At 35.6% G+C, this 15,042-nt stretch overlaps 1 protein-coding gene across 1 annotated transcript in view; it reads left to right on the forward strand.

Moving 5' to 3' along the window:
- The first annotated feature begins 6,576 nt into the window (after positions 1-6,576).
- The window catches only part of LOC134528643 (lachesin-like), a 103,961-nt gene continuing 95,495 nt past the window's right edge, over positions 6,577-15,042 (forward strand). Inside the window, exons 1-2 of the mRNA XM_063362440.1 lie at positions 6,577-6,631; positions 10,031-10,155. Of these exons, the coding sequence (XP_063218510.1) occupies positions 6,577-6,631; positions 10,031-10,155 (180 nt within the window). The remainder of the gene's footprint in view (positions 6,632-10,030; positions 10,156-15,042) is intronic.

Genomic DNA, 15,042 nt, shown 5'->3' on the forward strand with positions numbered 1-15,042 from the left:
CGCTGTATTTCCGTTTTCCGTTACTAAGGTTTCTTATGACATACATTAAACCAGCAATGACGTAGGTACAAACAATCTTAAAAACTTAAAAATGATAGATGACATTTGAGTTTTCAGTGAAAGCCATCGCTCAGGCCTTGCACCCTCATGATGAGCAACGGAAGTGATGACCGGAAATAACATCTGCAGTAGATTTATTGCAACCTGCTGTAAGTAGACAGTCCTCTTCCTTTAAGGCGTATGGTGCAGAATCTAAGCCTAAAATAGGCCCTTAAATATTAACGTATTTACAATGTTACCCTATAAGTACTATTGTTTTTCGTCACACATATTGTTGTACGTCCTTACCGTAACGAGACGTTAACCTTCACGAAAAAAATAAATATTAAAAGATATATTTTTCGCCCAAACACCATATTTTAAACAAAATGTTTGGTAAAAATACAAAAGTTATGAAAATTATATTTAAAATATTGCCTGTTTAATCAATAACGGTTTGGAAACCTCTCGCATAAAAACTGAACTAAATGTTTGAGGGTTTCATCAATGTTCTAATTCAATATTTTCTTTTACGCGTGGAAGATAAAGTGATAAAAAAATGCAAGTATGCCACATATTGTGTCAACAAATTCAACAAGAAATACGTTTGGTCCAATTTATTTTCAAAATAGTCCTGAAATGTTTAAAACTGCATATGAAATATATATTGTTGCGATTTACCGCGTGTTCGTAAAGGATAGCCCAATTAAAGATTTTTATCACACACAGTTTTATTGATGGCCACTACTTATGTCACTTACAAATAATTTAAAATGGCAAATAATTAAATACACTTAAATAAAGGTCTATTCCCCAGTCACTCGTTTCACACGCCTCGCTGGGCCGCACCTCTGGCGCAACTCTCGCCGCAGCACCCCTCGTGGGTCTCCGCCGCGGGACTCCGTCACCGCACTCCGCCGCCGCCGTCACACCTCCCCTTCGCCGAGATCCCACTCGACACCTCACTCGCAACTTCACTCGGGACTCCGCCACACCCGCGGCACTTTCGCCCAGAATCTTCGCCGCGGGAAAACTCCCGACTTCACTCTGAACTCTCCTTGCCCTGGAACCTTCGTCCAAGGACTTCGCCGCTCTGCCGCACCCGCGGCACTATCGCCCCGGAAGCTCCGCCGCGGGAATGCTCCTGCCTGAACTGTCTCTCTGAACTCCACTGACTCTCTCGAGGCCGCCGTCCTCGTTTTATCTATCAGCCGCAATTTCCAGAACTCGCGAGCGCGGCCGGGGCCAGTCGCGTCATTCCGCGCCGACCCGACGGCAGAAATCTCTCGAAACACGTGTCGGCGGCTCGCGTAAGGCCCAGATGTCAGGTTTCAGTTACGTGTCAAAGGCAGGGCGCCGCGCGGGGAGTTTTGGAAATGAGGGGGGAAAGCGACAATCCTGGTTATCTTCCAGGCGCGCGCGGTGCATCTCATGTTGCGGCAGCCGCCAGCCAGCTCTGCACCTGCACGTGTACCGGCCTTGCTCACGTTCGTAACAATATTTTAGCGGTGGCACAACTACACGGTAAAAATATCGGATCCATCCACACTTTCATGTACGTTTCAGTTATTTGAAAGAAATAAAGGCCAATCACTTGCATAAATATGTACTGCAATATTTCAGGTATATGAAACACAAGAATTTTTGCCACTCATTTATATTAAAGACCCTCTATCTTAAAACGAACAATATTGGAAATTAAAAACTATTCAAAAATTCCCTTCATACATCAACTTTTGAATTGTTTTACTTATAATTAATAGATAACCTTAAATTATGCGTGTAGTAAGTAATAAAATATTTTCGACATGCATCATTGCTAAACAATATATACTATAGAAATGGTCATATGATTCGTCATAAAATAACTAAAAAAAAACACTTCGAGGTTTATTTTGACAGAATATTTTGTAACTAAATGACCAAAAAAATTGAACTATAACCTTGCGCTGTTGCTAAATACGTTTCCTATAGAATATCGATAAAAAATTATCAGTTGCGTATGTGCAATATGTTTATTTAAATAAATGCTTTAATTTCATAAGTTTTATTAAGAGAATTTAAGTAATTTTTTATTTTAACTTTTACACATACACAATTTCTAAGGCGAAATATAAATATCGGCATAAAAAGCTACGATTTACTGTTATCATTTGTGGTTAGTACTTAATTTTTAATTTGTTATATATTTTATTATTTCTTAACATTTTTTTATCGTTTATTGGTGTAAGAATGTGTAATCATTCTACAAATATATGAATGTGAAAGATTTAATTTTAAGATATTTGTTAATACAATTCGTTGTACATTCTTCTTTAATAGATTCGGATATATATATATATATATATGTATGTATACATAAATATATATAAACAAAACACACTAAAGACATAGTTACCTAAAATAACAAAAATATGTTTGTAGCTTTTCTATGTTTTTTTTGTCCATATACAATATCATAATTTATCTTGAGAGGCTTTTGAAGTATTATTTTTTATTTGAAAACTAGTCACTTATTTTTCACCTCCTTTCAAAGTTTAAGAAAATTTCACTAAAGTATAAAAGATGTTAGAATATGTATTTTTTTATTCATAAATTTCTTAACCAATATTTCACCTTCAGATCGATTAACCTCAGGGGAATGATTTATTTTTATAAACTTAAATCAACCTTCTTATCATTTACCTAGTTATTGATTAAATAAACTGAAAAAATCTGATGTAACAAATAAAAATTCTGATGTAACTCATCAGATTTTTCCGTAACCCATTAGTAAATACTTTAAAACTAACTTTTAACCATAAACTTGAACCTAACCCTTTTCCCCCTGTAAGTGATGAAATTTTTGACAAGATGATAAAAGCTTTTATTTTTCTTTTATATTCCAAACTGAATACCATTAACTCTTGTGAAGCTGTGGTATAATATAAAAATGGTTGTCATTTGCTTAAAAAATTAATTAAGCATATATAAATGTAAGCTTATTTTAAAATATTTATAAATGAGCTTTTTAGTTTTCAAAACTTCATCCAAATAGGTTTAGTAGTAAAGACATGATTGCGTTGCAAACATCTGACTTCTAAACATTTTTTTCAATTTGAAAATTAGGATTATTAATGTAAGTATATAATTTTAAGTAAATTTAGAAACTACTTAAACGTCCATGTGGACCAAATATCCAACTTTAATTCTTTATAAAGTTAGTAATTTATAGAATTTACGAGATTAGTTTAACACATTTTACCTGTGTCTCATACATAACTATGACGAGTTTTTCAATTTTCTGAAGTTAAATGTATTACAACTGGGTAAAACAGATAGTTTTAAAATTTCATTTAACATTTAAAATGCTAACTTTAGGTTTTGAATTATTGAAGTAAAGCGTTGGAGTCCCTACGCATAAAAATTATACATCGAAAAATAAAGCGTACATAAAACACGTAGCTTACACTTAGCAGGTATCAAAATAATCGGATCGCTCAATGCGGGGAAATCAAATAACTTCCTGAGATTGTCTCTCTCCGTTCGGGGCGCGCGATGCGCACGAAGAATCGGAACGGTCATTAACGGAAATAAAAAAAGAAGTGGGTTTATTACATTACAGCGCGGGGAAAAAAAGGAAATATCCGAGGAGATGTCTCGCAGAATTCCAACACTTCATGAATACTTCTTCTTTTTATTTTTATTTTTTATTTTATCATCATTCGCAGTTCTTCGCCAGAAGCCTCTTCCCTCCAGAGTCGAGACACAGGCAGCCTCCGGGAGGGCGGAAAAAAAAAAAGAAAAACCCCACCCGAACCCTCAATTTCCAACCTTTTCCGCCAGGAAAACTCCCTTAGCCCACCCGCCCACGCTCTTCTTCCTGAACCGCGCCTTTCCCCCGAGTGACGAAGGAATGGGTAATCCTCTCGGAAGGGGAAGCGAAAAGCGGCTGGCCTGGGGGGGGGGGGGGGTAATCTATTCTCGGAGACATTTGCATGTTACAACTTTCAAAAACTGAATGTCGAGGCGCAGGGGCGTAGCAGATCGGGTATTAATTTGCATTATCTCCCCTCGGCCTGCTCCGAACCCTTCCCCTCGGGAGATTCGACGGCAGAGCGACTGTCCTCGGCAGAAGCGCCGAGCCGAGTGGCGCGCCCCACCCGGCTGCTCAGGTGACAAGTCATCTCGTTCCAACCTTCTGCAGCGCGAGTGTAGTCGAGTATTCTTTACTTACCATTTCGGGACTAAAATTGATGGGCATGACTCTTTTTTTTAACTGTTTATTCAAGTGTTATTACTACCGGATTACGATTAGCCTAACATAACTGATCATAAACAACTTGAATAAAAAAAAATATTGTATAAAAAAATTTATAAATTATAAATTTTGCTTAAACATCTGCAGGAACACAATCAGTGTAACGTGATGCAAACAAATACAGTCACTATTTCTATTAATTTATTTATTACAGAAGATAATTAAATAGCATATTTTCGGATTATCGTTGGGTATGAAACATTTTTAAATTTTTATTGAGATACAAAAATTTGTAAGATTTCATTTGAATAGTGTATTGCACGTATATGTCAATCATAAAAATGCAATATTTCCTTGCTCCGTGTCATGTATGTCTCGCACATTACTCTGGTTTCCACGTCACCATAGAGAAATGTCCTCGTGAAGTAAGTCGCACGACACGTTACTCTTTTCTTACACATTGTAAGATTTCTTTGATAGACCTATTCATCCGTCTTTGCAACAAAAATTACATCGTTGGGATACATTTACCTAGACTTGTTTTAAGGCACATCATCAGTATCTTCTATCAGGAGCCTGAAGTAAAGCTGGTGCATTGCCGCTGAATACCTTACTGCTTGTAGTTGTACAGTTAGTCCCGCGCTGCAAGGCGCCTCTCTACAGCCTCTGCGCCTTCCTCGCTGCTCGCCGCAGCTTTTGGAACAGCGACTGAAAGTGCAGAGTCCTGCTCGTCCCTCGCCGACGAATCATGGCACACAGAGGATAACGAAGATGATCGCAGCAACGTATATATTGTTTAAATCTCTTTGGCTGAGTATCTACCCTCTGTCCTATTCGCGTCAGAAACGTTTCACAACAAAGTTTGACGAAAATGTTTCATTAAAATTCGGCCTTGAAATTTTACTCTCTTTGTGCCCAAATAAGTTACACTTCGAAAAGTTTGCAAAATACAAAAAAAAAGAAAAACATAAATTTCAATTTCAGTAAAATGATGAATGTATTGATAAAAAAACTAACCATCTTTTGATTAATTTAACACAGCCACAACCATGGCTGCTTTTAGTCGATCTACCCATAAGCTGGTTCGGATTGCCAGTTATCGCCACGGAGTGTGGAAGACTGGGTGACCAGGACAGAATGGTCGATATGATCCTGCGGTGGTTTGATAATGCCTTCTGGCAACGAAAAACCAAGTCCTGAACCCGAGAAGAAAAAATTTACACAAAAAAAAAACCAGTCACCTTCCTGGTCGGAAATCGAACACAAGACTTTTGGTTTTTCAACGAGCAGTCCTAACCACGAGGACTGAAATAAAGGTAAGACATATGGATGGATGATTATTGTATAAGCACAGGGGAATATGGAATAGAATATTCCATCACATCATCCTTGTAGCCGAGAAATTGAATAGAAAGCAATGTTTGCTTACAATAGTAATAAAAATTGGGAAAAACAACTTTTTAAGACTTAGGATTTAACTTTTATTTTTTCCGATGCGTAATAATTATTTTGTTTTATATTTACACTTTTTGTACAAAAAACGGGATTTCAAGAGGTACACTTTCGTAACTTTTATTTTATATTTCACAAATTGTTGTATGTCACACGCTAATGAATTCAACCGTGTATATGTGTATTTCTTACAGTTCACTATTTCAGGCAACTTGCCATCCTATTATTTAGGTGTTTAAAAAACCTTCTATTATTAATGATTTCGTATTGCGTAATTGAAAGATAAGTAATGATAATGTTTGCATTGCATCATTTTCCACTGGCAGGTTTTTCCTATGTTCGAAATAACTCCATTATAAACTATTAAACAATAACTAAAGTGCCACAATTCCAAGAATTAAAAATAAAATTAATGAACTATCATAGGCTCCTAAATGAACATTTTTGATAAATCTGTGCTGTATTATTTGAACTATATATATTTTCCCTCCTATGCCAAAGACATTTTATCAACATTTTTAACTAGTGGAACATAATCCCAATTACACAAAATTTGAAAATCGATGCAGGGGTTCAGACTGGCTAAATATCTTTGTGGTTTTGAATAATTGATTTCGACTGCAAAACAACGGACACCAAACTTACTTCGGGTTTTTTTTTCACGTGTTTAGGAAATAATCTAATTTCATGATATGGGCATAAAATATTGCATATTCATTCGACAATCATTGAACTCGGTCACCTTTTCTGAGAATAGAAATGAGAAAAAAACAAACAATGAAAATAAAAAATGCACGGCATAGCATTGAATAAAGGTTATTTTCAAACAGCGCACAGATGCATCAATGCGCATGCAAAATTCATCGCAGGCAGCAGAGGGAGTGAGTTGTCGGTCGACAGGTGAGTGTGTGGATCAGGTAAGTTACGTGGAGCATGGAGAATGTGTCACAAAGTTCCACACCGAACGAGTCAGAAAAGTTTATCTGTTAAGGAAAAAAAAAGAGCAACACGTGAAGGTGAGGCACAAAAATTTAATATTTAATGTCTCTTTTTTATTTTGTCAATGATGTGCATTTTTTAGAACCTCACAACGATTTCATTTCCTGCAGTATTAAAAAACAGTAAATTTTTAAAAATACTATCTTTATTTCCCTATTATTGTGAGAGGTTTATTGGGCCTTTAAATATTTAAACTACTCCATTTTCTAACTTTACTATCAAATGTATATAATTTCTTCTCTCCTGTACTCTATTTTATTCCATATTTATACTTCCTCGTAGCGAATAACATCCTTGCATTTGCAACTATCACGATGGTTTTATCTTTCTACTTTTATCTCTTATATATATATATATAATTTCTCATTCTATAGTTGAATTTTTTACTGCTGTTTATGTTTCCGCAATTTGCTATGTGTCACTGTTATAAAAGAAACGCCTAGTAGAACATGGAAAAGAAATTAAATCTAAACGATTTTCACTCTATGATACTCAACTTCATCTTTCAGTTACTTGTATTTTATTTTATACTTCACGTACTGTAGTCCTTAATTTTTTATATATATTATTTAATTAAATTTTATTAGGCTTCTTGAAGCTTGTTTTTTTGGTTATCCGTGCCTTAAAAAATATTCAAATGCAGAAAACCTAGCACTGACCAAAATTGAATTTTCAGCAGGCTGCGCCTCTACATCTTCTGCTAGGCTTCAACGCATCGCGAAGAAATTGATTGTCATGATGGATACCTCGCGGAAGATCGCTTATCCTTATGAGAACTTGACATATCTGTAGCCAATACGCGTGTGTATAGCACAAGGCACCTACCTCACGGATCGAATTTGCATATGCACTGGATTTGCAGTGATTTGGACGCTCCCAGAGTGACCGACATAACAGTTGCACTGTTGTTGTCTTCAGTCAAGATCTGGGTGATTTGATTGCGACCCTATAAGCCAAAAACATTGACTAGAATACAGGCAAAACATGAAGGTAAGAAGTTAAGGATTAGGTCTGCGCAGTCTTTCACATGAAAATAATTATTAAAGGCAAAGTGAAAAAGAACTTCCCCCATGCCCCCTCCCCCACCACACCGCAACGATTTTTGACGTGTGGCTAAAAGAAATATTTTTCAGTTGTTTCAGCGAGCCTGTGCTAGGGAATTATGGTCTTCAACAAGATTCTCACACTGCACTATCTGTGGTTCGACTGTTGTTTTCAAAACCAATAGAATAATCCTTGCTGAAAATATTGTTAAATCTGACAATTGTCACTGAACTGTTAGAGTTCATGAAAAAAAAAATCAGATCCCCTGTAATCCAACCAACTAAATAATTTTGCAAATGCACGTCAAAAAACTGGTATATTTGAGTTACATATATATATGTATATATATGCATATATATATATATATGTATATATATGCATATATATGAGCGAGCATTTTTTAATATCCATGCGTTCAAGTTTTGTAAATGGTTTGCGTTAGATTTTCAATATTTTAGCTTGGTTTAAATATGTATAAGTTGTTTTATTTATTTACCTATATCATTTTTATTTTATTTTGGAATGTATACCTAAAAGCCTTTTTCGTGTTCCCTTTAAAAATCCTAACAATTTCATGAGGTCTGGTAATTTTTTCATTTTCAGTGTCACTTTTATTTAACGAAAACGATTCCGTATGTAAATAATTGTAATACCTGGACTACTGGTGGTAGAAGTAAGTTAAGGTATTAATGGGTAAAATTTAATTTAAAAATATTTACATATTTATTTTACTCAGAAAAATATTAAATATGTCAGAATTTTGCCAAATATGTAAGCAACATTTAAGCATTTTTCAAATTAACTTTGTAATATGAAATAGTCAAAAGCAAGTTTTGAAACTCTTACCTCTGATTCACCCAACCACCAACCTTTTAACCTTTACTTATACCTAATCATTCCAAGTAAAGCTCACGTGCATTTTGAATGGCAAAACTGAGCGAACCTCATAGCTCAGTCTGAGAACGCTATAAAATTTGACAGTTCCTTCTTCCATAGTTATTCTGTCAACAGTATTTGGAAACAACTTCATAAGATTTTTAATTTGTAAACAAACATCGTGTGATTTTTTTGCAAGTGAAAGTTGAGTAATAGGGGTACTTGTTCTACTTTAAAAAACTGAGTTTTAGTTGCAGGCCAAATTCAGATGCAATATAAAGGTGAAATTTGTTACTGTCTGTAGGTGAAATCGTTAGACAAAAATGTTTCCTTCTTGAACAATAAACCGTTTTCAACGTATGAACGTTTTGAAATTAATAACCAGAACTGAGTCTCTAATTTCTGGCCAGAATTGCTGCAGTTATCGCTGGCGAAACACAGATTCAATTTATTGGTGAGACCAGGAAAACTTTGAGTAAGAGTGTTCTAACCAGGGGATGGTCATGTCTGCATGATTACATGCTAACTGGGTGAAGCCATTTTTTTCTTTCAGTTAATTATTGCGCCATATTGGTTAGATGTACAAAACATTGAAGTGTGTTGTTTGCAGTATGGAAACAGTTTTAAATGGCCTTTTTTTTTACGATAGTGACTGTTTTGAACGACGGAGATTATAATTAGTTCTTACTAACCATCATCAGACGTTAACAATTAAAATCTTCAAGGTACAGTGTGGTGTTCCGAGAAAGGCTGTGGAAAGAGCGGGGCACCTGTAGGTTTTTGACGTGACAACGTCTAATAAATCGATGAACGCCGGCTGCACGCACGAAAAAGGATGACTCATTGTCCCGTTACGTTCATTGTACGCTTGCGCCGCATCTATCTCTCTTCCACTCGATTGGAACAACCATCGATTTGACTTTTTCGAGGCACATTAAACTTGAAACACTCCCAATCGTTTCCTACTTATCCTATCATTGTCCTACCCTTAACAGAATAACTCAGATTGGAAGAAGTTAAATAGCAAACATGTATAAAAGTTATAGTAAAAATAATCTCTTCGTTAAAGTAATAAATATATTTGAATTAATGAGTGCAAATAAAATAAAATTTATCAATAAAATTGTAGATTTCATTTCACTCCTTGTTTGTATCCATAGAAAATAGTGATAATTCAATAAAAATGAATCAATTTTATTCATAAAAGTATGCAATCATTTCATCAATGTTTTGTTATGACGTTGTCACGTTAAACTATCGTCCGTGAACCGACTTTACAGAAAACCACTTTTTTTAAGGGTTAGTGTTGAGCGCTGTGTGAGGAGGGGGTGAGAGTGCTCGGATTGCAAATCGATTGTCGTGTGGGGTTTGTGCTCGCAGACCCTCTGTCGGCGCGGCTGCTGGCCGAGGACCCCGAGTTCCGGCTGCCCATCGGCAACATCACCGCGCCCGTGGGGAAGGAGGCGGTGCTCTCCTGCACGGTGGACCACCTGGGGAAGTACAAGGTAGCGAGTCATGGGAGGAATTGAATCACTGGCGCTGTCAGTGGGTAAATTAATAATCGATTCTCATAGAATCACTGGCACTTTCATCGGGAAAAAATAATCGATTTTCATCGTATCACGGCAACTGCCATTGGGGAAAAATAATCGATTTTCATTGAATCACTGGAACTGCCGTTGGGAAAAAAAATCGATTTTTATTGAATCACTGGCACTCTCATCGGAAAAAACTATCGATTTTCATTGTATCACGGGAACTGTCATTGGAAAATAATAATCGATTTTCATTGAATCACTGGGACTGTCAGTGGAAAATTTATCGATTTTCTTTTACCATTCTTTGCATCTTACCAAGCAAAATATCAATATTATTAACTACAAAAAAGCATATAACTTATATATGCTTTAAAAAATTGTTAAATAATCAATGCTACCACGATTTAATCACCATGTAATTATAATTATTAAAAATTAAAAATACTTGGATGTATATTTACCTGGAAGTAAAAGTCATAACTAAATTGTTTTCCCTACATTCCGTGCATAAAAGTTAGTATGGATTACATATGTGTGTTCTCTCCCACTGAACTTCTTAATAGCCAACAAGATATTTTTAAGTCAATGTTTTTTGTACATAATTGGATGTTTCACTCCAGCTGCGATGAATGGTAGCTGTGCGTTGGTTTTTTTTTTTACGAACTACATGTCTCGGTTCTCGAACCCGTGCCTTTTTTTAAGCAACTTCATGTGCGAGTGTACGTATGTGTTGTAGGCGTACACATTTTATGTGTAATGTTAATTAGCTTATTATGCACGGTTAAATAATGAATGGCTTTTAGTTTTTAAAGTGATAGTGTGTATTTTAGAGAGGTTTCCTTTTTTTGTAAATTATAGTTTTTTTTGTTAATTTACATTTGAATTGTGTATTTTTTCTTTGTATGAAATTTGAATACTATTCAAGAGCACATGTTGAAAATAAATTATTAATTAATGATAGTTTTTTCCTCTTAGTTTAAGTGTGAGATATTTTCTAAGTTTAGTAAATTTTAAAGTGAATACTTTTTTGTTTTACTATTTAATGATCATTTTTTAGTAAAAGTTATACAAAAATATTATATTTTTGATCTGTGGTTAAGTATGAGACAAAGCGGTAACCACATGTTAAAAAAATTAGACGAATAAATTAATAAAAAATAAAAAAATCCTTTCCTTCCTGTCTCCGGCGCGTCACGCTCATCTGGCGAGGGTCCTGGGTTCAAGCCCAGCCCCCTGCGATGACTCGACACCACCGGCACTGAATTAGTTCCTCAGTGGTTCGGGACCCACTGCAATGTCACAACTCCCATCGCCTGAAGTGTCTGTGCACACTGTGCGACGTGAAACCCCCATCAAACAAAATACATGCGAGAGCGAGTCTATAAGTGCTCGCCTGTGATGTGTAACATCTTAAATTCCTGACGAGAAAATTTCATGTGTTCTCATGCTGCAAAAAAACTCATACATGATTTTTTAACGTACAATTCTCCAAAATAAACCCGTAAGTTGGTAAATGTACACAAATTATTTTTTCAAATAAATTTCTGGACGCGAATCACACGTAGTTCCTGCAACCGCCGCTAGAATTCGTTGCCGGAGCAATGAGCCGTTATTTACTCTTGGTTCGGTTTACCAAAACTCACCAAGGTAAATCGCGACGGAAGACTCCAGGACCTTAGGCTCAATGGCACGGCACTTTGTTGTATTAAATAAATAATGAGTAGAGAGGAAATATGCCGACTGGGAAAACTACCGAACAAAAGTTGATAACCTGTTAATAAAAAGGTTAGGTAATTGCAACATAAAATACACAGATATCGGGTCAGCCATAACAAAACATATTTATTTAAAACACAATAAAGAGTATTAATTGAGTATTCGTACAGTCAAAACAAAAATGGGGCCCCCCAAAAAAAATATTATTACTAAGTTACATCTTCACAATAATTATTACGTAGTTACATTTTCAAAATAATTATTACTTAGTTACATTTTCAAAATAATTAACGTAAATTTAAGATACAGAAAGAATTAAAATATTGCTCAGGAATTAAATGTAGATTACGATGCCAAAGGGGTAGTTTAATGAAATAGTCGATGAAATTTCAAGATACGCGTGGCCGAAACAGGTTAACTACCCATGCTGCATGCTTAGGATTTAGTCGTCGAAAACATTCCTGGGATATTTTTTGGCGGCTCCCATCGCCGTAGAACCACGGGACAAGCCCTGGGGTGCCCAGATGTTATGGGCGAAGCTTATGGATCACACCTCAGGCATGGGGCAGCGAGAGGTCGCCAACACCCGGACCGCTAATACACAACTTTCGACATGGATGTCGATGGATACGTGACGAGCACAAAATTTTTTGAAGTCTACATTATGGCTGACAAAAACAGAAAGGAAAGTACTACCTTTTCCTTTCCAATATGAAGATGACCATAGATATGACAATATGTAGAGATGAGAAACTTAAAACGTTACACTTTCCTGCACTTAAGTGCAATAACTCAATAATTAATCTTAACCACAATATTAATATAAACAAAAGGAAAAAGGAATTTATGATGTTTAAAGTCTTTTAAAGTCCATATGTTTTTCTTTTAAATCCACAAAGCTTAACAAAGACATAAATATATTTTAACAAAAAAAATATTTTTTTACAACAACAATTATTTCTTACAAATTGATACTTAAAATAATAATAATTTCATTATTCTTCAAATAATCAAAAAGTTAAAAACAATTAGGTATTAAAAAAAAGATAAAAAAAAAGTAGCCTCCCAGTTTGCATTTAATTAAACAACATAAAAGCAATAATGGGCGCATGCCCACACAACAAGTGCACAACGGCACACACTCCCCCCCTCAAAGCACACCACAGCTGGCAGATGGCAATAGTGCACTAACTAAAACTAAAATACCCATGACAAAGGTAACACCCAAAAATAAAGCAAAATTAAGATTACACAAGATACAATTACTCCACGGTGGAGGATGATGCTAAGGGAATCAAGATAGTACCTGCAGGTATAGGAGAGGAAGAGACAGGAGGGTTGGTCGTTTGAGACCGAAACTTGAACCAAAGAGTAAGACTGAGAATAAAAATGGCCAAGCCAACCAGAGCAGATAAGGATACAGCAACAATGTTAAGGTAGGAACTGGATTCAACTTGCTGGTGAGGTCGTAGAAGATTAATCACATCATGAAAGGAGGCACCACTGGGTTGCGATATTAAAAGATTACTGATATCTTTAACAATGGAGTTATTGAAGGTTAAATTAGGGAATGGTGCAAAAGTCAACTTACTTACATTAAAATCTACTTTAGGAATATGTATAGTAGGCAATGTTAAATTGAAAGTCAAGGATGAACTAACAGAACCAAAAGTTCTAAAAAAAGGACTTACAATATCACAATGTGAGGCATTACTGATAAAACCACTACCGATTATTGGTATGGTAAACGGTGAAAAAGATTTGGTGGTCGTTCGCAATAAAAAGGTAACATCAATGGATGTGTTGCTTGCAAAGATCCACAAAGAATTTGTCTTCAGGAAGAAAGGTAGTTGCAGGGAAACAATAGATTTATCACAAAATTCAAAGAAAGGTTTGCCAAAAAAAAGGTTAAATTCACAACTATTGACATGGGAATCAAAAAAAGGAAAAACAGAGGGACATAAAGTTATGCCATGTTTTTTACAACCAGACAGAACATTAGTGTCAACAGTAGCAAAAAGTTTTCTGTCAGGACTAACTAACAGGATATCGTGAACCTTAAGAAACAGGTAATGGTTAAGTTTGTGAAAGAAAAATGGAAAAGCAAAAACACGGTATGACTCAAAACTACTGTCCTTATTGGCAAGAGGTATGTTAATAACAACATTCAATGAACCATTAAAAATTACTGCTTGGACCGAACTAAGACCATAAAACATATATAGATTATCAAAAGAAACTGGAGCAAACATGTGTAAGGGTAAAGAGATTAAATGTTGAACCTTTTCTAGAATGTTGATAAAAACTTTTGGTTGCAACAAAACAGAGCTTAATTTGCCATGTACACTACTTTCAATGGCTTGCCTCAAATCAGAAAGTTCAACACGTGCAGTGGATAGGGCTTCACTAATTCTAAATAAAAGGGTATTCAAATCAACTCGCCAATTCACCAACATGATTTTATCCCAAATCTCATGAATTGTATTATTAAAAAGCTTAAAAAATGCATTGTGGCTATCAAGATAATGTTCAGCTAGATTTCTCACAAGTCTCGTGTTATTAATCAGTCTTTCTTCTAAATGTTGCACAACAAACATATGGTTCACAACACTGGCCGAAATTTCGTCCTGACTAAGTGATACTTCCTTGAGACGTTCTTCCAAACTAATTAAGTCATCATTGTCAAGAGTTCCAAAGACAGTTTTCAAAATTTTTCCACCGAAATTAAGCAAACCGCGTTTAGTGCGCAAATGTTTTCGAGGCAACAAAGAAGTCATTGCACTGGTCTCTGATTTATATGCATTAAAATTATCTTCAAGTTGGTGGATCACAAAAGCAAAGTTTTCATTTCATGAATCGTTTTACATAAGGTGCACATTGTTTACTTTAATTATGTCATTTAACGCCACCTCCAATTGATTACTTTGATTTTCCAATTGTATCAAGTCAAAATTCAACACGACGGAATAGAAATCGTCTGAGAACAACAGTGGATCTTCCTTTTCAAATATAATACCAGAGTTGAGAGGGTTTACCGTAACATCGCTGAGAACCAAATAGAAGAGACACGAAAGAAGACTCCCCGCCCCGAACATGGCGAAGGTGCCCAACATCCCGGAGCAGACGGAAAAAAATACA

This window comes from Bacillus rossius, chromosome 1 (genome assembly GCF_032445375.1).
Source record: "Bacillus rossius redtenbacheri isolate Brsri chromosome 1, Brsri_v3, whole genome shotgun sequence".
In the NCBI taxonomy this organism is placed as follows: domain Eukaryota; kingdom Metazoa; phylum Arthropoda; class Insecta; order Phasmatodea; family Bacillidae; genus Bacillus; species Bacillus rossius.